Source organism: Tursiops truncatus, chromosome 21 (genome assembly GCF_011762595.2).
Source record: "Tursiops truncatus isolate mTurTru1 chromosome 21, mTurTru1.mat.Y, whole genome shotgun sequence".
Taxonomy (NCBI): domain Eukaryota; kingdom Metazoa; phylum Chordata; class Mammalia; order Artiodactyla; family Delphinidae; genus Tursiops; species Tursiops truncatus.
The window spans coordinates 34,450,370-34,476,972 of NC_047054.1; the positions used below are offsets into that span (position 1 = coordinate 34,450,370).

General features: G+C 36.9%; 1 protein-coding gene across 10 annotated transcripts in view; it reads left to right on the forward strand.

Annotated features, from left to right (window-relative positions):
• The window catches only part of PSD3 (pleckstrin and Sec7 domain containing 3), a 571,362-nt gene that overhangs the window by 284,832 nt on the left and 259,927 nt on the right, over positions 1-26,603 (forward strand). For 9 of the 10 annotated variants that reach the window (XM_073798607.1, XM_033848747.2, XM_073798608.1 and 6 more), the window contains one exon: positions 14,351-14,440. In XM_073798607.1, coding sequence (XP_073654708.1) covers positions 14,351-14,440 — 90 coding nt within the window. Of the gene's footprint in view, positions 1-14,350; positions 14,441-21,206; positions 22,783-26,603 lie in introns of those variants that run through there. The other variant, XM_073798610.1, reaches the window with a different exon arrangement.

Consider the following 26,603-nt stretch of genomic DNA (forward strand, 5'->3'; position numbering starts at 1 on the left):
TGAACAATACTGAATAACAATACTGAATACTGAATAACTATGGGCCAAAGATGAAATTCACAAGGGAAATTAAACAATACTCTGAGACAAATGAAAATTAAATGCAGCATAAAACGTATGAGATGCAGCTCAAGCATTGCTAAGTGGCATATTTGTTGCTGTAATTGCTTATATTTAAAAAGAAGAATGATCTCAAAGCAATAAAGTAGCCTTCCAGTATAAGAAACAAAAATAAAGCAAACTAAACCCAAAGAAATCAGAAGGAAGGAAATAATTTCGAGAAGAAGCAAATAGAGAATAGAAAAACAATAAACATTTTAATGAAACTAGAAGTTTTTTCTTTGAAAGGTCAACAACATTGACAAATGTCTAGCTAGCCTGACCATGGGGAAAAAAAAAGATTTAAATTACTAAAGTCAGTAATGAAAGAGGGTGTCAGCAATTGTATGTTAACAAATTAGATTACCCAGGTGAAATGGACAGATTTCTAGAATGATATATATTGTTGGAACTGAATCAAGAAGAAATAGAAAATCAAAGTATTTTTCAAAGTATTCTATGAGGACTGTATTACCCTGATACCAAAGCCAGTCAAAACTATCACAAGAAAACTAATATCCCTTATGAATAGCCCTTGTGAACATAGACACGAAATCCTTAAAGAAATAAAAAGGAAACCTAATCTAGCAATATATAAAAAGGACTATACATTATAACCATTTGAGATTTATTACGGGCATACAAGATTGGTTCAACATATGAAAATCAATCTAATCACCTTATTAATGGAATAAAAGAGAAAAGCCACATGATTATCTCAGTAAACACATAAGAAGCATTGCCAAAATCCAACACCATTTCATAACTAAAAAGAAAACATCTAATAAGCCAGGAATAAAAAGGAATTTCTTTAATTCCTGAAAATGAGCTCTATGAAAAACTCATAGCTAACATCATACTTTATGGGAAAGATGGAAAGCTGTCTCCAGATCAGAAACAAGACAAGAATGTCTGCATTTGCCACTTCTTTGTAACGTATTGAAGATTTTATCCAGGGTAATTAGTCAAGGAAAAAAATAAAACATAAGAACATAAGAAAGAAATAGGTCAAATTTTCTCTGTTTGCAGAAGACCTGATCTTTTATATAGAAAATCCTAAGGAATCTACAAAAAAAGAAAAAAAAAATCCAAAAATGATTAGAATCTAAAAAACACATTCAGCAAGGCTGTAGAATAAAAGTTGAATATACAAAGATCATTTGTATTGCTGATACTAGCAATGAACAATATGAAAATGAAATTCATTTCATTTACAATATCAGTCAGAAATACTAAGATACTTAAGAATAAACTTAATATAAGATCAATACATTGACATTGAAAACTATATAACATTGTTGAAAGAAGCCAAATAAGTGGAAAGTAATTTCATGGTCATGGATTGGAAGGCTTAATGTTAAAGTGCCATACTCTCCAAAGTGATCTTCAGGTTGAACACAGCCATTGTCAAAATCCCAGCTGGCTTTTCTTCCCCCCCCAGAAATTTGATAAGCTAATACTGAAATTCAATTACAACTCCTATCAAAATCCCAATGACATTTTTTGCAGAAATAGAAAAATTCATCCTAAAATTCATATGGAATCTCAAGGGACTGTGAATAGCCTAAACAGATTTGAAAAACAACAAAATTGGAGGACTCACACTTCCTGATTTCAAAACATATTACAAGTCTACAATAATCTAAAGAGTGTGATGTTGGCATAAAGACAGAAAATAGACAAATGGAATAGAATACAAAGCCCCCAAATAAACTCTTGCATATATGCTTTAACAGTCTTCAGCAAGGGTGCCAAGACTACTCAATGGGGAAAGGTTAGTCTCTTCAACAAATGGTGCTGGGAATAAAGGATATCCACAAGCAAAAAAATGAAGTTGCACCCTTATACCATATAAAACATTAACTCAAAAGAGATTAAAGACCTAAATACAAGACCTAAAATTACAAAACTCCTAGAAGAAAACATAGAGAAAAAGCTTCATGACATTGGACTTGGCAATGATTTCTTGGATCTGACAGTCAATGCACAGGTAGCAAAATTTAAAATAGACAAATGGGGTTACATCAAACTTACAAGCTTTTGTACACCAAAGTACACAATCAACAAAGTGAAATGACAACCTACAGAATGGGATAAAATATTTGCAAGTCATATATCTGATGAGGAATTAATATCCAGAATATGTAATGAACTCCTGCAACTCTACAACAACAACAAAAAATCAAATAACCCAATTAAAAAGAGGGCAAAGGCTTTGAATTAGACATTTACCTGAAGATACTATACATATAACCAAGAAGCATATGAAAAGATGCTCAACTTTCACTAATCATCAGAGAAATGCCAGTCAAAACTACCTCACACCCATTAGGATGGCTACTATAAAAAAAAAAAAAAGGTGGCAAGTATGTGGAGAAATTGGAACCCTTATACGCTGTTGGTGGGATTGTAACATGGTGCAACCCTATGGAAAATAATATGGCGGTTCCTTAAAAAATTAGAAATACCACATGATGCCTCTATCCTATTTCTGGTTATATATCCAAATGATCTGAAAACAGGATCTCAAGGAGATGTTTGCACACCCATGTGCATAGCAGCACTTACAATAGTGCAGAAGTGGAACCCCCAAATGTCTACCAGTGGATGAATTGTTGAACAAAAATGTATACGTACAGTGAAATATTCAGCCTTAAAAAAGGAAGAACTTATGATGTATGCTACAACATGGATAAACTTTGAGAACACTATGATTTCACTTTCATGAGTTACCTAAATATTCAGATTCATTAGAACAGAAAGTAGAATGATGGTTACCAGAAGCCTGGGGGAGAGAGAAAAAATGAGTTATTTTTTAAATTTTTTAATTTTTTGTGGTACGCGGGCCTCTCACTGTCGTAGCCTCTCCCGTTGCGGAGCACAGGCTCCGGACGCGCAGGCTCAGCGGCCATGGCTCACGGGCCCAGCTGCTCCACGGCATGTGGGATCTTCCCGGACCGGGGCATGAACCCGTGTCCCCTGCATTGGCAGGCGGACTCTCAATCACTGCGCCACCAGGGAAGCTTGGTGAGTTGTTTTTTAAATGAGTATAGAGTTTAAGATTTGCCAGATGAAGGAGTTCTGGAAATCTGTTTCACAGCAGTGTGAATATACATAACCCTACTGAACTCTGCATGTAAAAATCATTAAGGTGCTTAATTGTTCATGTGGTTTTCTTAACCATATCAAAAAGAATGCAGAGGTGTAAATAACTTACTACAAATGTACAAGAATCAAGAGAGTATTATAGTGGCATCAAACCAAACATCTAGATCAGTGCAATAGAATTATGAGTTCAGAAGTAAACCCTTATATTTACAGTCTTCTAATTTTTGACAAGGATGCCAAGGCCATTCAGTGGAGAAAGACTACATATGGTGCTGGGACAACCGTATAGCACATGCAAAAGAATGAGGTTGGATTTGTCTTTCCTACCTTGTACAAAAATTGACGCAAGGGCTTCCCTGGTGGCGCAGTGGTTGAGAGTCCACCTGCCAATGCAGGGGACACGGGTTCGTGCCCCAGTCTGGGAAGATCCCACATGCCATGGAGCAGCTGGGCTCCATGTTGCATTTGACATTTGACACCAAAAGCACAAGCAACAAAAGAAAAAATAGATAAATTGAATATCATCTAGTTAAAAATTTTCTCTGCTTCAAAGAACACCATCAAGTGAAAAGACAACTCTCATAATAAGAGACAGTATTTGTGAAGTGTGTATATGATAATGAGCTTGTATCCAGAATATACAAAGGACACTTACAACTCAACAATAAAACACAAGTAATAAGAAAAGGGCAAAGGATATAAATATGCATTTCTCCAAAGAATATATACAAATGGCCAATAAGTGCATGAATGGATGCTGAACATCATTAGTCATTAGGGAAATGCAAATCAGAACCAGAAGATACCAGTTCACACCCACTAGGTTGCCTAAGATAAAAAGAGCAGGTAAGTGTTAGTAAGGATGTAGAGAAATTGAAACTCTCATACACTTCTAGTGGGACTGTAAACTGGTGCCATCAGTTTCTCAAATGATTAAACATAGAGTTACCATATGACCCAGCAATCCCACTCCTGAGTTATACACATAGAGGAATGAAAACATGTCCACACAAAAACTTGTGCACAAATATTTTTAGCTACATTATAATAACCAAAATTTGGAAACAGTCCAAGTATCTACCAACTTCTGAATGGATAAACAAAATTTAGTATATTTATACAATGGAATATTATTTGGCAATTTAAAAAGTTAAATACTGATTAATGCTACAGTATGGGTGAACCTTGAAAACGTTATGCTAAATGAAAGAAGCCAGTCATGAAAGACCACATTTTGTATGATTCCATTTATGTGAAATGTTCTGCATAGGCAACTCCATAGGGTTTAGTAAATAAAAAGTTTGTCAGTGGTTGCCAGGAGATGGGTAGTGGTGATGGGAAGAGAGATTTGGGGAGTGACTACTAATGGATATGAGGCAGCTTTTTGGGGTGAAGAACATGTTCTGAATTTAGGTAGTGGTGATGGTCATACAACTTTATCAGTATACGAAGAATTATTAAATTATATAGCTCAAAAGGGTGAATGTTATATGAATTATATTTTAATAAAGCTGGTATTTTTTTAAAAGTTATAGTAAGTTGACACTCCATCATATTAAAAAAACCCTCTTTTTTGCTCCTTGCCCACTTTTCCATAGTTTTATTTTTATGTTTTTATATTTCAGTCTTTTATTGATATTGTTTTATTTGATACTTATTTTAACAAAAATTATGTAAGTTGAAATGAAAGTTTCAATTTCTTATGACTAAAAGACTTCAGGTGTTTAAATATAAATCATTCTAAAAGAAATTTTTATCATTATTAGCAATGCAAAATTGATTAAAAGCAGATAATGTTACAAGTATTTGAATTCACCAAATTATATATTTAAAAACACTTTTGTTCTTAACTGATGATTAAATTACATCCTCTTTTAATTTTTTTAAAAGCAAAGAACTGGAATCACCTGACGTGGAAAATGATTTTTTACCTGGTCATTATTCATTCATTTTCTTAAATCCTTGAAACATATCCCAAAAAAGCATTGCAAGTCATATCAAAATGACTATTGATTATACTTGTTACATTTTACCTTGGGGCACGTTGTTTGATCTGATATACTAGATAAGGATTGGGAAAATTGAGACATTGCTTTTTCAAGACATTTTCTTTTTCAATATAATGTTATTTTCTATTGTGTTGTCTATTTCAGTATAGTGTATTTTCCATTAAAGTTCCTTTCTGTGCTTTAAATTTTCATCAAAACTTAGGACTGCAGATGCAATTTATTCAAATTATAGGAATTATCTACCAAATACATTTAATTGGCAAAGCTAGTTATCATTGTTAAAACATTCATCCAGTCTTTCATGTAAGTGTGACTATATGCCCTCTTTGCTGATGGAAGAGGCAAAGTTTTTAACAAAAGTTATTTAGCACGTTCACTATAATTAATTAGCTAGCACATGTTGGACAGATTGTTCCATGTTGTAAGGCAGAAGGGCAGTTGTGAAAGGAGAAGTGGGAAGTGATTACTTTTTTTTTTTTTAACATCTTTTTTGGAGTTTAATTGCTTTACAATGGTGTATTAGTTTCTGCTTTATAACAAAGATACCCCATATCTCCTCCCCTTTGCGTCTCCCTCCCACCTTCCCTATCCCACCCCTCTAGGTGCTCGCAAAGCACCAAGCTGATCGCCCTGTGCTATGCGGCTGCTTCCCACTAGCTATCTATTTTACATTTGGTAGTGTATATATGTCCATGCCACTCTCTCGCTTCGTCCCAGCTTACCCTTCCCCCTCCCCATGTCCTCAAGTCCATTCTCTACATCTGCATTTTTATTCCTGTCCTGCCCCTAGGTTCTAGAGAACCTTTTTTTGTTTTTGTATTTTAGATTCCATATATATTTGTTAGCATATGGCATTTGTTTTTCTCTTTCTGACTTACTTCACTCTGTGTGACAGACTCTAAGTTCATCCACCTCACTACAAATAACTCAATTTCATTTCTTTTTATGGCTGAGTAGTATTCCATTGTATATATGTGCCACATTTTCTTTATCCATTCGTCTGTCGATGGACACTTACATTGCTTCCATATCCTGGCTATTGTAAATAGTGCTCAATGAACATTATGGTACATGCCTTTTTTGAATTATGGTTTTCTCAGGGTATATGCCCAGTAGTGGGATTGCTGGGTCATATGGTAGTTCTATTTTTAGTTTTTAAAGGAACCTCCATAATGTTCTCCACAGTGGTTGTATCAGTTTACATTCCCACCAACAGTGCAAGAGGATTACCTTTTCTCCACAACATCTCCAGCATTTATTGTTTCTAGATATTTTGATGATGGCCATTCTAACTGGTATAAGGTGATACCTCATCATAGTTTTGATTTGCATTTTTCTAATGATTAGTGATGTTGAGCATCCTTTCATGTGTTTGTTGGCAATCTGTATGTCTTCTTTGGAGAAATGTCTATTTAGGTCTTCTGCCCATTTTTGGATTGGGTTGTTTGTTTTTCTGGTATTGAGCTGCATGAGCTGCTTGTAAATTTTGGAGAGTAATCCTTTGTCAGTTGCTTCATTTGCAAAAATTTTCTCCCATTCTGAGGGTTGTCTTTTTGTCTTGTTTACGTTTTCATTTGCTGTACAAAAGCTTTGACTTTCATTAGGTCCCATTTGTTTATTTTTGTTTTTATTTCCATTTCCCTAGGAGGTGGGTCAAAAAGGATCTTGCTGTGATTTATGTCATAGAGGCTTCTGCCTATGTTTTCCTCTAAGAGTTTTATAGCTTCTGGCCTTACATTTAGCTCCTAATCCACTTCGAGTTTATTTCTGTGTATGGTGTTAGGGAGTATTCTAATTTCATTCTTTTACATGTAACTGTCCATTTTCCCAGCAGCACTTATTGAAGAGGCTGTCTTTTCTCCATTGTATATTCTTGCCTCCTTTATCAAAAATAAGGTGAGCATATGTGCGTGGGATTATCTCTGGGCTTTCTATCCTGTTCCATTGATCTATGTCTCTGTTTTTGTGCCAGTACTATACTGTGTTGATTACTGTAGCTTTGTAGTGTGGTCTGAAGTCTGGGAGCCTGATTCCTCCAGCTCTGTTTGTCTTTCTCAAGATTGCTTTGGCTATTCAGGGTCATTTGTGTTTTCATATAAACTGTGAAAGTTTTTGTTCTTGTTCTGTAAAAAATGCCATTGGTAGTTTGATAGGGATTGCATTGAATCTGTAGATTGCTTTGGGTAATATAGTCATTTTCACAATGTTGATTCTTCCAATCCAAGAACATGGTATATCTCTCCATCTGTTTGTATCATCTTTAATTTCTTTCATCAGTATCTTACAGTTTTGTGCATACAGGTCTTTTGGCTTTTTATGTAGGTTTATTTCTAGGTATTCTATACTCTTTGTTGCAGTGGTAAATGGGAGTGTTTCCTTAATTTCTCATTCAGATTTTTCATCGTTAGTGTATTAGAATGCAAGGCATTTCTGTGCATTAATTTTGTATCCTGCTACTTTACCAAATTCTTTGATTAACTCTAGTAGTTTTCTGGTGGCATCTTTAGGATTCTCTATGTGTAGTGTTATGTCATCTGCAAACAATGACAGCTTTGTTTCCTCTTTTCAGATTTGGATTCCTTTTAATTCTTTTTCTTCTCTGATTGCTATGGCTAAAATTTCCAAAACTATATTGAATAATAGTGGTGAGAGTGGCCAGCCTTGTCTTGTTCCTGATCTTAGAGGAAATGATTTCAGTTTTTCACTATTGAGAACGATGTTGGCTGTGGGCTTGTCATATATGGCCTTTATTATGTTGAGATAACTTCCCTCTATGCCTACTTTCTGGAGAGTTTTTATCATAAATGGGTGTTGAATTTTGTTGAAAGCTTTTTCTGCATCTTTTGAGATGATCATATGGTTTTTATTCTTCAATTTGTTAATATGGTTTATCACATTGATTGATTTGCATATACTGAAGAATCCTTGCATTCCTGGGATAAACTCCACTTGATCATGGTGTACGATCTTTTTAATGTGCAGTTGGATTCTGTTTGCTAGTATTTTGTTGAGAATTTTTGCATCTATGTTCATCAGTGATACTGACCTTTAGTTATCTTTCTTTGTGACATCTTTGTCTAGTTTTGGTATCAGGGTGATGGTGGCCCCATAGGATAAGTTTGGGAGTGTTCCTCCCTCTGCTATATTTTGAAAGAGTTTGAGAAGGATAGGTGTTAGCTCTCCTCTAAATGTTTGATAGAATTTGCCTGTGAAGCCATCTGGTCCTGGGCTTTTGTTTTTTGGAAGATTTTTAATCACAGTCTCAATTTCAGTGCTTGTGATTGGTCTGTTCACATTTTCTATTTCTTCCTGGTTCAGTTCCGGAAGGTTGTGCCCTTCTAAGAATTTGTCCATTTCTTCCAGGTTATCTATTTTACTGGCTTATAGTTGCTTGTAATCTCTCATGATCCTTTGTATTTCTACAGTGTCAGTTGTTACTTCTCCTTTTTATGTCTAATTCTACTGATTTGAGTCTTCTCCCTTCTTTTCTTGATGAGTCTGGCTAATGGTTTATCAATTTTGTTTATCTTCTCAAAGAACCAGCTTTTTGTTTCATTGTTCTTTGCTATTGTTTCCTTCATTTCTTTTTCATTTGTTTCTGATCTGACCTTTATGAGTTCTTTCCTTCTGCTAACGTTGGGGTTTTTTTTTCTCTAATTGCTTTAGATGTTAAGGTTAGGTTGTTCATTTGAGATGATTGTTGTTTCCTGAGGTAGGATTGTATTGCTATAAACTTCCCTCTTAGAACTGCTTTTGCTGTATCCCATAGTTTTTGGGTCATCGTGTTTTCATTGTCATTTGTTTCTAGATATTTTTTGATTTCCTCTTTGATTTCTTCTGTGCTCTCTTGGTTATTTAGTAGTGTATTGTTTAGCCTCCATGTGTTTGTATTTTTTACAGATTTTTTCCTGTAATTAATATCTAGTCACATAGCATTCAATCGGAAAAGATACTTGATAAGATTTGAATTTTCTAAATTTACCAAGACTTGATTTGTGACCCAAGTTATGATCTATCCTGGAGAATGTTCCATGAACACTTGAAAAGAAAGTGTATTCTGTTGTTTTTGGATGGAATGTCCTATAAATATCAATTAAGTCCATCTTGTTTAATCTATCATTTAAAACTTGTGTTTCCTTATTTATTTTCATTTTGTATGACCTGTCCATTGGTGAAAGTGGAGTGTTAAAGTCCCCTACTATGGTTGTGTTACTGTCAATTTCCCCTTATGTATTAAGGTGCTCCTATGTTGGGTGCATAAATATTTACAATTGTTATATCTTCTTGGATTGATCCCTTGATCATTATGTAGTGTCCTTTTTTGTGTCCTGTAATAGTCTTTTTTTTAAAGTCTATTTTGTCTGATATGGGAATTGGTACTCCAACTTTCTTTTGATTTCCATTTGCATGGAATATCTTTTTCCATCCCCTCACTTTCAGTCTGTATGTTTCCTTAGGTCTGAAGTGGGTCTCTTGTAGACAGCATATATATGGGTCTTGTTTTTATATCCATTCCGCCAGTCTATGTCTTTTGGTTGGAGAATTTAATCCATTTACATTTAAGGGAGTTATCAGTGTGTATGTTCCTATTACCATTTTCTTAATTTGGGGGGGGGGGGTTGTTATTGTAGGTTTTTTCATTCTCTTGTGTTTCCTGCCTAGAGAAGTCCCTATAGCATTTGTTGTAAAGCTGGTTTGGTTGTGCTGAATTCTCTTAGCTTTTGCTTGTCTGTAAATGTTTTAATTTCTCTGTTGAATCTTGCTGGGTAGAGTAATCTTGGTTGTACATTTTCCCCTTTCATTGCTTTAAATATGTCCTGCCACTCCCTTCTGGCTTGCAGAGTTTATGCTGAAAGATCAGCTGTTAACCTTATGGGGATTCCCTTGTATGTTATTTGTTATTTTTCCCTTGCTACTTTTAATATTTTTTCTTCGTATTTAATTTTTGATAGTTTGATTAATATCTGTCTTGGGTTGTTTCTCCTTAGATTTATCCTGTATGGGACTCTCTGTACTTCCTGGACTTGATTGAGTATTTCCTTTTCCATATTAGGGAAATTTTCAACTATAATCTCTCCCAGTATTTTCTCAGTCCCTTTCTGTTTGTCTTCTTTTTCTGGGACCCCTATAATTCGAATGTTGGTGCATTTAATATTGTCCCAGAGGTCTCTGAGCCTGTACTCAATTCTTTTCATTCTTTTTTCTTTATTATGCTCTGTGGTAGTTATTTCCACTATTTTATCTTCCAGGTCACTTATCCATTTTCCTACCTCAGTTATTCTGCTATTGATTCCTTCTAGAGAATTTTTAATTTCATTTATTGTGTTGTTCATCATTGTTTGTTTGCTGTTTAGTTCTTCTAGGTCCTTGTTAAACTTTTCTTGTATTTCCTCCATTGTATTTCCAAGATTTTGGATCATCTTTACTATCATTCTGAATTCTTTTTCAGGTAGACTGCCTGTTTTCTCTTCATTTGTTTGGTCTAGTGGGTTTTTAACCTTGCTCTATCATCTGCTGTGTGTTTCTCTTCCTATTTTGCTTACCTTACTGCGTTTGGCATCTCCTTTTCGCAGGCTACAGGTTCATAGTTCCCGTTGTTTTTGGTGTCTGCTCCCAGTGGCTAAGGTTGGTTCAGTGGGTTGTGTAGCCTTCCTGGTGGAGGGCACTGGTGCCTGTTTTCTGGTGGATGAGGTTGGATCTTGTCCTTCTGGTAGGCAGGACTGCATCCAGCGGTGTGTTTTGGGGTGTCTGTGACCTTACTATGATTTTAGGCAGCCTCTCTGCTAATGGGTGGGGTTGTGTTCCATCTTGTTAGTTTTTTGGCAAAGGGTGTCCAGCACTGTAGCTTGTTGGTCGTTGAGTGCAGCTGGGTCTTAGCGAAGTCAGCTCTCCCACTTCAGAGGCACAGGCCTGACACGTGCCTGGAGCACCAAGACCCTGTCAGCTGCACGGCTCAGAAGAAGAGAGAGAGAGAGAGAGAGAGAGAGAGAGAGAGAGAGAGAGAAAGAGAAGGAAAGAAGGAAAGAAGGAAGGAAGGAAGGAAAGAAGGAAGGAAGGAAGGAAGGAAAAAAATAGTTATTAAAATTAAAAAATTATTAAAAAATTAAAAATAATAAAAAAGAAAGAGCAACCAAACCAAAAAACAAATCCACCAATGATAACAAGCTCTAAAAGCTATACTAAGAAAAACAAAAAAAAGCATAATAAAAAAAACTGACCGACAGATCCATAGGACAAATGGTAAAAGCAATGTTATATAGACAAAAATCACACAAAAAAGCATACACATACACACTCAGAAAAAGAGAAAAAGGAAAAAAAATATATCTATATATATAAAAAAGCAAGAGAGTAACTAAATGAATAAACAAATGTACCAATGATAATAAAGTCTAAATACTAAACAAAGGTAAACAAACCAGAAACAAATTAGATGTAGAAAGCAAACCCCAAGTCTACAGTTGCTCCCAAAGTCCACCCCCCTTAATTTGGGATGATTCGTTGTTTATTCAGGTATTCCACAGATGCAGGGTATATCAAGTTGACTGTGGAGATTGAATCCTCTGCTCCTGAGGCTGCTGGGAGAGATTTCCCTTCTTCTTCTTTGTTCGCACAGCTCCTGGGGTTCAGCTTTGGATTTAGCCCTGCCCCTTTGTGTAGGTTGCCTGAGGGCATCTCTTATTTGCTTAGACAGGGCAGGGTTAAAGGAGCAGCTGATTTGGGGGCTCTGACTCACTTAGGCCAGCGGGAGGGAGAGGTATGGAATGTGGGGTGAGCCTGTGGCGGCAGAGGCCAGCGTGACGTTGCACCAGCCTCAGGCACGCTGTGTGTTCTCCTGGGGAAGTTGTCCCTGCATCACGGGATGATGGCAGTGGCGGGCTGTACAGGCTCCCAGGAGGGGAGGTGTGGATAGTGACTTGTGCTTGCATACAGGCTTCTTGGTGGCTGCAGCAGCAGCCTTAGCGTTTCTTGCCTGTCTCTAGTGTCTGCGCTGATAGCCGCGGCTCATGCCCGTCTCTGGAGTTCGTTTAGGGGGTGCTCTGAATCCCCTTTCCTCGCGCACCCCAAAACAATGATCTCTTGCCTCTTAGGCAGATCCAGAATTTTTCCTGGACTCCCTCCCCACTAGCTGTGGTGCAGTAGCCCCCTTCAGGCTGTGTTCACGCAGCCAGCCCCAGTCCTCTCCCTGGGGTCTGACTCTGAAGCCTGAGCCTCAGCTCCCAGCCCCCATCTGTCCTGGCTGGTGGGTGAGCAGAGAAGCCTCTAGCGCTGGTGAGTGCCGGTCGGCACCGATCCTCTGTGCGGGAATCTCTCCGCTTTGCCCTCTGCACCCCTGTGGCTGCGCTCTCCTCCGTGGCTCTGAAGCTTCCCCCTCCCCACCCAACCCCTGTCTCCACCTGCGAAGGGGCTTCCTAGTGTGTGGAAACATTTCCTCCTTCACAGCTTCCTCCCAGAGGGGCGGGTCCCATCCCTATTCTTTTGTCTCTGTTTTTTCTTTTTTCTTTTGCCCTTCCCAGGTACGTGGTAATTTTCTTGCCTTTTGGGAAGTCTGAGGTCTTCTTCCAGCATTCAGTAGGCGTTCTGTAGGAGTTGTTCCACACGTAGATGTATTTCTGATGTATTTGTGGGGAGGAAGGTGATCTCCATGTCTTAACTCCTCCACCATCTTGAAGGACTCTCTGGGAAGCGATTACTTTTAAGACACACAGGTGAATCTGTTCTCAGGCAGATTTGTATTTTTTAAGTTCTGTATAAATACTCCCTTAAAACTATCTATGGTTTTGCATTCCTTTTAAAGTCTTTGTCTCCAGAAATATTCTCCACCAACTTGAAGAGTACTGTTCTACCCTATTCTTATTCTTTTATGCATAAAATAGGCTTGCAGAGCATGCCTTTTATTCATACGTGTATTGTGTGCAGGGATGTTACTATGTTGGTGAACTTTGTGTTCAAGTGAACTTGACCACCCCACTTGACCACATTTACCAGAAACTCCCTGCCTGTGCACTTGTGTTCTATCAATACATCCCTCTCCTGCACGCATGATGGGTTTCTGTTGGTGCCCATATTCAACCTCAGAATACTTTACAACTGGCAACTTATACTAGTTGATTGGAGCTGGCATTGGAGGCAATTCTCTGTCCTAGCAATTTTATTAGTTTTCTCAGTCAGCACACTTGTATCTTTTCTCTTTTTACAGTTCAGATTTTTAAATTTTTGTTTATTAATGAGGTTTTCTTTGGTTAAACTTATTATCCTTAAGTCAGATTGGAAATGTGTTTGTAGACAGTCCTCCATGGGTCTCTTGCTTTTCTTATATTTTGTGAACTGAAGTTTGGTTGCCTTTGATCTGGTTTGTTTTTTCAGTGTAATTCCTATAGTGAGCAGTATTGGAAGACGTAGTGATTCCCAGAGCAATGGTTAGATTTGCATATGACCTTGGAAGATAAGAGCTGGTTTCTCACTTTAGAGCAAAGGGATAGGTATGGTTACTGCCCCACTGCAGGGATTCATGTTCCCAAATCTCAGGGTTTCTGCTGTGTGTGCAGGTGTCAGCTGGCCCCACTTAAGTTGCTCTGTGAAAATTGGGACTCAGGGAACTGGAGCAAGAAAACACTGGGATTCTGTCCACTTCTGTTGTGATAAATTCCTGTGGTCCTGCTTCTGACTGCATTCAGCAGGTTGTGATAGACTAACTTGTTAGCTTGAAGTAGTAGGCTAAAATCTCAGGTCCTTCATTGTTCTTGGCAATAGGTAGGAAATACAAATAAAGAAGCAAATAAATAGCTATCAGAGTTCAGTTCAGAAATGTCATTTTATTCATGTTTTTCCTGTAAAAACTACATTATATATTATTTTTATAAAAGTAGCATAGATTTTTCAGATTTTATCTTAGGCTAAAATAAAGCTTTAACGTAATTTTGCTATTCATATTTAATGACAGTTTTAAAAGCATAATAAGCCATCTGTTTTTTCATATGCATATAAACTTGTATGTATATATATGCATATATTGGGGGGTGTGTGTTTGGTTTTGAAAAACCAAATCAGTCTTGCTTTGCTTTATCACATTTTCAAGAAATAATCTTAATTCCACATATGCCATCATGATGTACTATTTGCCTCTATTCCAGAATATTGGAAAGAAGATGACCTGCCAAGAGTTCATTGCAAACCTCCAAGGGGTAGATGAGGGTGGTGATTTCTCCAAGGATCTACTGAAAGTAAGCATTGAAATACTGGTATTTATTTATTTATTTATTCATATATTGAAGTATAGGTGATTTACAATATTATATTAGTTTCAGGTATACAACATAATGATTCAATATTTTTATAGATTATACTTCATTTAAAGTTATTATAAAATATTGACTATATTTCCTTTGCTGTACCATATATTCTTATAACATTTTTTTTATGCTTAGTAGTTTGTACCTCTTAATCCCCTACCCTTAAATACTGGTTTTTAAAATATGCTTATATTTTCTACTTACCTTTTAATCTAAAATAGACTAAGATCACTTAAGTATTTTGTTTTTTTCTTTTAGTTTTATTGGTGATGTTTCTGTTGGGCATTGTCCTTGATGCGTCAGACTGCAAAGTACCCTTTGATTAATAATTCCTAAAAGTCCACATTGTAATTGATAATACTGAGATAATAAGTAGATTTGGAATAATTGCTGATACAAATAGTGGGCATTTTTTGATTTACTTGACTGTCAGAACTTGAGAAAGATCACAAAGGTATATTCCTTATGGAAACAAAAAGCATTTGCAGACACTAAAGGAAGGAGTTCTGACTCTTCAGTTCCTAGTCAGAAATCCACTCAGGTCATCTCTGGAAAGAGATTAAATTAAATCTGAGTAATTGTAGATTTCCTGAATTATTTGCACTCAGCTTTATTATTGGTAACAATTAGCATCTTTTTCCCTCTAGTCAGATTGTTTTCTAGGAGACAGAAACATCAACTTTGGAATTCATAGCATCCTGCAGCAGTATAAATGAAATGGGCATTTGATCAAGTGATTGATAATGGATGTGAATATTTTAGAAGTTCAGGATAAGATGTGTATGTTGAGAATGTGATTTTTACAGATTTCTGTTTGATTCTAACTTTCTTTTTAAAAACTTTATACACATGTATATTTCTTTTGGATTCAGTTATTTTGACTGAATTTGCTAAGAAGGGCAGCACATTTGAATCATGGTATAATATGGAAATGTACCAGCTGAAGGATAAGTCCTTTATTATGTTTTTTTGTGACTTTTAAACTACATAATATGTAGAATCAAGTTCTGCCAGATTTGGAAAGACATATATACTTTGAAAAATGAAAGAAGGTGTAAAAATGGCATTATGAGATTCCAAGTCTTACTGGCTTTAATTGCAGCTCATTAAAAAATTATATTATGAAAAAAGCAGGAAGAAATGTATCTTCAGCTTACTATATAAGGAAGGTATTTTTTAAGCCTTTTCTTTATAGAATAAATGCTGCCGTTTCTGAAGCTACAATTCCAAATGGGAACGGGAAGTAAAAGGTGTTGGATTGAGACTTAATAAATATGTTCTGTGCATCCATGGAAGTTATACAGTACACACATGTTAACAGGTCTTTTTTCAGTCTAGTGGTACTAGCATGGAAAATAACAGTCTTTCTAGGAGAGGATTTGTGAGGCTCTTATCAAGTTATGTCAGCAATGAAAATTGACAGGTATAATTTTTACAATGAAGCTCTCAGACTTTAGTGGTAGGCTTATGGTAACGTTTGTGACTGTGGGTACATAGTGGGCAGATTTAGAGCATGGTTGATGGAGCTTTCTGAACCAAATGTAGTTAATGTACAGTGCAGTGGCTACCATTCTCCTTGGGGTAAACATGTTCTTTGATTTAGTCAGCGAAGAATTTGCTGGCTGATTTGTCACAGTTGTACAGTTTGAGATCACGTTTACAAATCTCAGGGAAAAATATGTGTTATACTGTTCTTTATTTACTGTGTGGGAAGATGACAGTGAAGTGACACTGAAAATGACAGTGGCATTTAGCATGGAAATTGTCAAGTAAAATATTGATTCCTTTTTATAACAAACCCCAGCCACTCACCCATCCAAGAGGAGAGTTTTCCATTTCAGTAGGAATCTGGATTTTATTGCAGTTTCTTCAAACCGTTGGTTTCATTTCACTCTTCTGTGTGGCCAGCCCTCTTCCCTGCTCCTTCTCCCTTTCCCTCCCTTTCTGCCTCCCTCTTTCTTCCTCTCTGTTTCTCTTTACTTCTGTCTTTTCCTTTCTCCTTTGTTTTCTCTTTCTCTCTTTCATATCTTTCTTTCTCTCCTCCCCTCCCACCAGAACTCTCTCTCTCTCTCTCTCTTTCAATAGCTAACTCTTCATTCCTTGTTGAGATAAATTATTGGGTGGAATATTAATTGGCATTTAGGGGGACAATATTATACACATGCCACACAGACAGATACATACGTACAGATAAACACAAACATGTTTGGTATCATCTTACAGGTTCTGACTAACCCCTTTCTGTCTTCTGCCACCCCCTCCCCAACTTAAAAAATTACAGGCATGTCCTACATGCAGTTTAATTTATGACGTAAGATATTTAAAGTTACATGGATCAAACCAATAAATGGTTATTGCTACATATTGACCTTATTACTTTTAGATTTCTTTGGATCAAAAGTAGCATTTGGATTTATGTCTGTTGTTCAGATTTCTTTGGACCGGAAGTAACATTTCAACTTACATCTGTTCAGTGTGGTTGCGTAGTCAGGAATATTTATTGAAGGTCCACTGTGTGTTCAGGTGTGGACTTGGAGAACGTGTCAGAACCAAATGGGCCCCTGTCCTCAGAGATCATAAACTACTGAAAACGATGGAGGGTCCTTTCTCCCTTAACATGGACAGTTATTCCATATTAAAATAAAAATATAAACTGAATTCTGCTGTTGTCAATGGAAATGGTTACAGAAAAATAGACCTTAACGTACTTAAAGGTATGCACAATGAGGAACTTGTTTCAAGCCTTCAAATTCAGAGACTTGAGTTAATATTTTGCTTTAAATTTGCCTTAAGGTACATGAAAAGGATAGATAATGGTATATTGAGCCCTTTTTACAATTTACAATTCCACTGCTGTTTCCCTTTTCACTCAAATGACCTAAAACAGATACATGAGTATATGAGTGCTTTGTGCAAATAAGAGTTCTCCCCCGACAGGTTGCTTAGAGCATAAGTTATAGATATCTATGGCATAAAATGGAAAAAGTTGGGTACCAAAAGACAGCCAGTGATACAATATTATTTAGGTTCTTTAAACTTGAAACTGGCTGGGAGGATGTGATGTTTGAGATGGGTCTTCATTTGAAAAATAGGTACAGTTTTAGTAGGAGACTTATTTTGATTTTTATTTAGGTTAATATTCCACTTCATCTCCCCCCCCCCGTTTCCTCTCCATAGACATTAATGTTCTTTCTTTCTTTCTCATAAGCACCCCTGACTATTTCCTCACCAAATCAAGACCAAACTATGCCAAACCATCTGGCGTGTTTTATGGCTCCACAGGGCCTCCCCATCCCAATGCTTGGATGTGGTTTGCCTTCAGGCATCATTGGGGATGAGGTGGAAAAAGTTCTGATAGATTTAATAGGACATCCCTAAAACTCTAATAAAAATCTTCAGGACATAAATAGAAGAGGATGAGAATGTGAAATGTGGGCCAGCTCTGGGTTGGAGGCTGAACTTCCTGAGAGACATGAAAGCTTGAGGATTATGACTATGGTCTTGGGAACTGTACGACTGGATTCCAGTCCCAGCTCCTCTCTCTGATTAGCCTAGTGATTGTGAGCAAATTCACTTAAACTTTGTCTCTTGATTTCCTCATCTATGAAACGGGTGGTTTTATTAGCACCCACCTCATCTAGTTGTTTTAATAATTGAATGAGTTAATAATATATAAACTCTTTAGAGACCTAGCATGTGTTAGGTATTATAAGTTTTTATTTTTAATATTACTTTATTCTTTACCTATCTCAAAGTGGACTGGACAAGGACTCCACCCCTTCCTGTGAGTATTTGGACCCAAGGTGTTTCACATGTCCTAGGGTTGAGTGGGATTAGCGTCAGTAGACAAGACCTCTATCCCCCATCCCTTTTCAGCCTAAACACACACATCATCTTGGTCTTTAACAGGAAGCATTTGTGACCTTGACCTTGAGCATTGCCTCCTTTTGTGGTAAGATTTTTAATCCTTGTCATTTATGGCTTCTTTTCTTTCTAAAGACTTGTTGGTTCCAAAGAATGGCCATTGAAATCCTTCACGGGAGGCATTATTCAGTGAAGTCTGTCTTGACATTCTGTAGGCACCTGACAATGAACCTTGGTTAACCCTATGTTTTCTGCCTTTTTACCTTGTTAGCAACAGTGCCTTTCTCTTGCACCTTATCCCTCTTGGAACATTTTTATACCTTAGGTTTGGTTTGGGTATTGGATGCTGCAACAGCGGAGAGACTAAGGAGAGTTTGGAATTAAACTGGTCCTGAGATCATGAAGAACCTTTGAGGAAGCAAATAAGTTCTGGTCCTCTTAAAGATCCCAAGAAAATCCTGGGATATTAATGGGGATGTGAATTATTTGAAGTGACTTCAAATCCCTGGGGAAGAAGTGTTGCTGTATGTCTCCCTGCTCTGTGCGTTCTCCAGATAGAGAGCCCTGGGTCAGAAGGCTCATCGGTTTAACGGTCTTGCCCGTCAGTTTTTATAGATTCTTGACTGTGTTATCCTGAGGATCTCTTCCACCCAGTCTCATCAGGGGCAGATTCTAAGAACTAGTGAGAGTGTTGACATGTAATCATATGCATGTTTCTGAAGCACTTTGTAGAATAATCTTTAAAAATTTTCTTGATCATCCTCTATCTCATGCTCCAAGTGTAGCACCTTGCTTCTTTGCCTTTCTGTTTCCCAAGTTTTTTTCTTCTGAGTTTCCTATTAACCTCTATTCTTGATTTTAACAGAAAAGCTACATTTGAATCTTTAGTCCAGTTTGCTTTTCATTTCTAACTTTGGTTAGAAATGGTACATTACATGTTGGAAGAGACTTCGGGACTTTGGGGGTGACTACCAGTTATTTACATGTCTAGAGGGGAAGTAGCCATTTCATAATATATTTACATGAAAGAAGAGAAGAAACAATAGGAAATAAGAGAAAAGGAGCCAGTGAAAAGTGGCATAGGAGCACACTGGGTGAAAAGTCAGTCAGTTATTGGCTGCACAATAATATCATTTTGAAGAGCTCCAGACTGAATATTTTTGGCAATGAAACATGAAACCCATGTTTTCTATCCGAGCTTCCTTATTGCCCCCTACCATTTGATATTCAGACAATGGTCTCCTTAATATTTTTGTCCTGGTCATGGTTAGGTTTATATTTTTTTTTCCTTGAGCAGCAGTTGAATTCAGTAGGTGCCAACAAGAATTAGAAGAAAAATACGAATTTAGGAGTTTTTACATCATCTTAATTATAGAGAGGACAAACAAGAAAACGCCCAAGTCTTTCAAAATGATTTTAATATAACTAAAAAACAAAACTGAATACATTTTGCAGAGTATTTTAAAACATACCTTCTCCTAAATCAGCTTAAATACACAGGTAGCTTTAAGAATAAAGCAAGGTAAATAATCTTGCTTGGGTAAGTCAATGACATGTCCCCCTTTCAGGCTATTGCTTATGATTATATGTTTGACTTCAGAGTATTTTTCAGAAATTTAATTTTTTTTTAGAAATTGTTTGCTTCCATCTTTCTTACTTGGGAATTTATTAACTCTGAAATTAGTTGCAGTCTCTTAAGGGAGACCAAAAGTTTTTTCACTCTCTTAGGTTTGTAGTTAATGGTGAAGTGTGTGTGTTGGGGGTTTAGGGGGTGTGGGGTAAGGGAGAGTAGTAATTAAATTGAAATAGTGTAAATCAGTGTGCCTGGCTTAGTGGAATTCACATGATTCATTCCACTAGTGGAATAATAATAGTGAATTAAATTGTTACATATTCCAATTCAAGAACATGGTATATTTTTCCATCTGTTTGTGTCATCTTCAGTTCTTTCATTAGTGTCTTAGAGTCTTCGGAGGCAAAGGAGTCTTTGCCTCCTTAGGTAGGTTTATTCCTGGGTATTTTATTCTTTTTGATGCAATGGTAAATGGGATTATTTCCTTAATTTCTCTTTCTGATCTTTTGTTGTTAGTGTATAGAAATGCAACAGGTTTCTGTATATTGATTTTGTATCCTGCAACTTTACCAAATTCATTGATGAGCTCTAGTAGTTTTCTGGTGGCATCTTTAGGATTTTCTATGTATAGTATCATGTCATCTGCAGACAGTGACAGTTTTACTTCTTCCTTTACAATTTGGATTCCTTTTATTTCTTTTTCTTGTCTGATTGCTGTGGCTAGGACTGTGTTGAATAAAAGTGGCAAGAGTGGGCATCTTTGTCTTTTTCCTGATCTTAGAGGAAATGCTTTCAACTTTTCACCTTTGAGTATGATGTTAGCTGTGGGTTTGTCATATATGGCATGGCCTTTAGTATGTTGAGGTTTGTTCCCTCTATGCCCATTTTCTGGAGAGTTTTTATCATAAATGGATGTTGAATTTCATCAGAAGCTTTTTCTGCATCTATTGTGATGATCATATGGTTTTTATTCTTCAGTTTGTTAATGTGGTGTATCACATTGATTGATTTGTGAATAATTGAAAAATCCTTGCATCCCTGGGATAAGTCCCACTTGATCATGGTATGTGATCTTTTTAATATATTATTGGATCTGGTTTGCTAGTATTTTGTTGAGGATTTTTGCACCTATGTTCATCAGTGATATTGGCCTGTAATTTTCTTTTTTAATCAATATTGTTAAAATGGCCATGCTACCCGAGGCAATCTACGGATTCAGTGCAATCCCTGTCAAAATAATAATAGCATTTTTTTTCACAGAACTAGAAGAAATAATTTTAAAATTTATATGGAAACACGAAAGACCCTGCATAGCCAAAACAATCTTGAGAAAGAAGAAGAGAACTGGGGGAATCACATTCCCTGACTTCAGACTATACAACAAAGCTACAGTAATCGAAACAGTATGGTACTGGTGCAAAAACAGATACATAGATCAGTGGAACAGATTAGAGAGCCCAGAAATAAACCCACACACCTATGGTCAATTAATCTATGACAAAGGAGGAAAGATTATACAGTGGAGAAAAGACAGTCTCTTCAATAAGTGGTGCTGGGAAAACTGTATAGCTACATGCAAAAGAATGAAAGTAGAACATTCTCTAACACCATATACAAAAATAAACTCAAAATGGATTAAAGACCTCAATGTAAGACTGGATACTATAAAACTCCTAGAGGAAAACCTAGGCAGAACACTCTTTGACATAAATTGTAACAATATGTTTTTGGATCTGTCTCCTAAAGTAAAGGAAATAAAAGCAAAAATAAACAAATGGGACCTTTAAACTTTAAAACTTTTTCATAGCAAGGGAAACCATTGAGAAAACAAAAAGGCAGTATACTGAATGGGAGAAAATATTTGCAAATGATATTATCAATAAGGGGTTAATACCCAACACATATAAACAGTTCATACAACTCAACATCAAAAAAACTAACAATTTGATTAAAAAAGGGTGGAAGACCTGAATAGACATTTTTCCAAAGAGGACATGCAGATGGCCAGTAGGCACATGAAAAGATGCTCGATATCACTAATCATCAGGGAAATGCAAATCAAACTACAATGAGATAACACCTCACACCTGTCAGAATGGCTGTCATCAAAAAGAACACAAATAACAAACGTTGGCAAGTGTGTGGAGAAAAGGGAACCCTTTGTACACTGTTAGTTGGAATGTAAATTGGTGTAGCCACTGTGGAAAACAGTAGAGAGGTTTCTCAAAAAACTAAAATTAGAACTACCATATGACCCAGCACATCCACTCCTTAGCACATATTTAAAAAAAAAACAAAAACACTAATTTGAAAAGATACATGTACCTCACCATTCATAGCAGCATTATTTACAATGGCCAAGTTATGGAAGCACCTTAAGTGTCCACCAGCAGATGAATGGATAAAGAATACGATGGAATACTACTGAGCCATAAAAAAGAATGAAATTTTGCCGTTTGCAGCAACATGAACAGACTTGGAGAGCGTTACGTTAAAGTGAATAAAGTCAGACAGAGAAAGACAAATCCAAACACTGTATGCTGTATCTAAAAAAGACAACAAAGTAGTGAAAAAAGAAGCAGATTCGGGCTTCCCTGGTGGCGCAGTGGTTGAGAGTCCGCCTGCCGATGCATGGGACACGGGTTCGTGCCCCGGTCCGGGAAAATCTCACATGCCGCGGAGCGGCTGGGCCCGTGAGCCATGGCTGCTGAGCCTGCGCGTCCGGAGCCTGTGCTCTGCAACGGGAGAGGCCACAACAGTGAGAGGCCCGCGTACCGCAAAAAAAAAAAAAAAAAAAAAGAAGCAGATTCACAGGTACAGACAAGAAACGAGTGGTTACTGGTCGGGGGTGGGGGGGGATGGCAATATGGGGGTGGGGAGTGAGAGGTACAAACTGTTGGGTGTAAGAAAGGCTCAAGGATGTATTATACAATATAGGGCATAGAGCCAATATTTGGTAATAACTGCCAATGGAAAAGAACCTTAAAAATGATATAAAAAATTTTTTTAGAAAGTTAAAATAATTGTTACATATTCTATTAGTTAGAATCCCAATAAAATGTTACTATTTAGATGTGTTTGTTTTCCTTTGCTTTCCCAAAAAACAGAATTTAGATGTGGTTCATTTAAAAGAAGTTTCTGAAAATGCATGTATCCATTACTTAACATATGTAGTTGGCTGAAACCATTGTATGTTTTGTTTTAAATACAATTTTCTTATTTGCTATTCTTAGGAAACAGTAGCTTGTGAAAATGATGGAGAAATTAGCCAGGAGGGTAGCACTTAAACAAACAGATCCAAAACATCAAAAGAGAAAAACACATTTTAAATAAAGGTTAATGTATCTTGTTGGAAAAAGGAAGAAACGTAATTAGGAAATATAAAAATTATACTATGCAGGTTCATAACCATTAGGCTTTTAATCAATTACAGTTGTATATAGGGGTAAGAAAAAAAAAAAAAAAAAAAAGATTAAACCGTTAAAGATGGTTTAACCAGCCATTAAAGATTCAAACAATTTTGTAAAAGCTCGAACTCTGAAAAGTACCTGTTTGCACGTAGTGACAGCAAGAGCTGTAGGATTTTTCTCAAAAAGAGAGAGCAAAGCTAGCTCAGCTTTCAGAGTTCCATTGACCTATCTAATTTGACCCTTTCAGCTAGGGAGAAGATTAACAGTTTAACACTGACAATTGCCCTATTTTTCTTTCTACCAAAAGGCTGACCCTAAGCAGCATTTCTCCCCCATTTTGCTCTCTCCTCTTTCATCTTTGCTTCCAGTGTTATCAAATTAGGACAAGTATAAATGGGGAAATCTGAGTAAGATCGGGGTTTTCAATGTCAGTACTCTGGTTGTGATATTGTACTGTAGTTTTGCAAATGTTACCATTGGGGGAAGCTCGGTAAAAGGTATAAGAAATCTATTATCTCTTACAACTGCATGTGAATCCACAATTATTTCAATAAAACTTTCAGTGAGAAGGAAATTCCATTTCCCTCCGTTCAGCCAGAGATTTAGGCATCATACAAGGATGAGTTTCATGAAGTTTTCCTACTCTTTCAAACTTTACTGCTCTTTCATTACTCTTTCACAGCAGTGAGTGTCACGATGCTTAAGCTTAAGCTATAATGGTGTAGCAGCATTAAAAACAGTGCTTTTAAGAAAAAGGCGATGGGGAATTATTTTAAAGAGTTGAAAGGCAGAAAGTCACATGAGTCCATTTAAAAAGATTATTATTATTACTCTGGGATCTGTGGAGAATTGTTTGAAAGGAAGTGGGAGTGAAAATGGGGAAGATGGTGAAGAAATGGTTGCAGTTGTCCACGCGAGAAGGGTTGGCGGCTAGGACGTGGGTGGCGACAGTAATAAGGGAATGATTTTAAATTGTTTTGAGATGTTATTAGCATTTATGTTACTAAATTATTTTCCAAGTTGCCCCTCTGTCCCTTCCTATATCACCTGTGTTCTAAACTGCATGAAATAAAGAGCAATAAAAAGTAGGAAGAGCCTGTCTGCTTCTTCTGAGTTAATGCTTGGTCTTTGTGCCGCTTTGTGCCTCTGTGAAGACCTCGGCCTGGCCACGCAGGCTTTTCAGTTTTCTCGTGTGTAATGTGGGTAGTAAGGCCTTCCTCCAGGAGTGATTGTGAGGATTGGCAAGTGCATCCCCGTGTTGTCACATGGCTCTCGTCTCTGTGACAGGGTTGTGGGAGTCCTGGGCTCCACACCTGTCCTCTTGCTGCTGCTGATGAGTGATGGCCCTCAGTCACTCTTGGTTTGTAAAATGAGATATGGTTTGTAAAATGAGATATGTGGGCCGTGCCCATAATTTTCTTGGTTTGTAAAATGAGATATGGTTTGTAAAATGAGATATGTGGGCCGTGCCCATAATTTTCAGGTTTTCAGTTCAGGCTCCTTTTAGCCCACAGTATCTGGGGTCACCTTGCCCTGTCCCCACTCCCCACTGGGACCAGAACTCCTTGCTCTGTTTTTTTGTTGTGCTCAAACTTACTCATGTACAGTGTCTTCTGAGCAAAATATTTTGTAGCAGAGAATAAGCTGGAAAAACTCTATACGTGGTCTTTACGGATTCTCAGTCTAAGTATTAGGAGTGTTCTTAATGTCATTTTTTTTCTTTGTAAACTCAAATCACATCACTCAAGTTTTAACTTTTATGTTATATTTATTGGTTCAGACAAGTATGTATTTAATAGTGAAAGTTCAGATTTAAATTCAAGAAAATTACCTTTGTTGTGTCAGCATTCTCAAAGGATTACTCCTGAAGAATTATATGAGAGGAAGAAACAGGCCACAGTCTGAAAACAGTCTGAATTTTTTATAAATGAAAAGCCTGAAGTGAATTCTCAGAAATACTTGATCTGAGTTATATTTGGAGTTTGCAGTTGAAAATAGGAACTGAGGGGTGGTATTTAAGTGTAGCTAAAAAAAGAGCATCAACTGTTGCCTGGAGTAGGTGAGCTTTCTCCAAGAGAAGGTCCTGGAGACCTGGTAGCAACAGTCTCTATGGAGGAAACGGGCTTGAATGCTTATTCTGGTATAAGCAGGAGAGCCTTTTAAGAGAAAAGCTATGTTAGCAGCTTTTTAAGAGAAAAGCTTTAGAGGTTCTGGCTTAAAATATGGAATGTAGCTTTGTTCAGTAAAACGAATCAAGCTGAGGTGTGATACAGGGTTCGTGGTGTGTTTCTGCTCTGGTTTCCCTGTGGAGATCTGGTTGCAGGCTGTTGCTTCCAGTCGCGTGCTGGCCTGGACAGACAATGCTGCTGCTTCTGGTGTAGTTCAGACCTTGAATGGAAGACGGTGACGATGAGGAAGATAATACTTGGAAGCTGCTGAAGGTCTATATCTCGTGTTCATGCTTTAAAACAATCTATTAAAAATAATTCTCTTAGAACATTTTGACAGAACAGATGCTGCTTAAAGAGTACAAACAGATTTTTAACCAAAAAAAAAGAAGAAGAAGAAGAAAAGAAAAGAGTTTGAGTAGGGGAAAGGGGAGGTAGTCATTAAGGGTCCTGTAATGGAGTATTAATGATTCCCAGATAGATTCCATTTTAATTTGATCATAAAGAAATGCTACAGAATTTCATATTCAGATGCATCCATAGAAGTTAGAATGGTCACATGTTTGGAACATTTTTAAATTTCATAATATAGTCCACCCAGGTTGGTGCTCCTGTCACTCAGGCATGAACGTGTGGTATTGATATGAATGTAATGGGTCACATTGTGAATTTAAACTGTCCTCCTTTTGCTTATGATATACCAGATGGGGACAGCAGTGATGGGCTTCTTTTAACAGGCCTGCAATTCAATGGCAAATGAAGTATCACAGCAAATAGTCCATCCTAAACACAGGGTTTACCTGTCCATTGAGGACACAGAGACACAGATTTTAATTTAAAGGCATTTGTAGCTGTACAGTACAGAATTTCACAAAGGAAAACAATTTGTTTTGTGGTTGTATTAATGCTTCACTTATGTAAAGGTCAGTTGTCTGGAAAAGACTCAGAAGTTGAAAACACAAAAAAATTAAAATAGAAGTAACTCTGAACAGCCAGAATAAATAGGTGTTATACAGAGTCTGTGTAACAAACCTTACAAATTTTACTCAGACCCTCATTTATGGTCTATTTTCAATAAT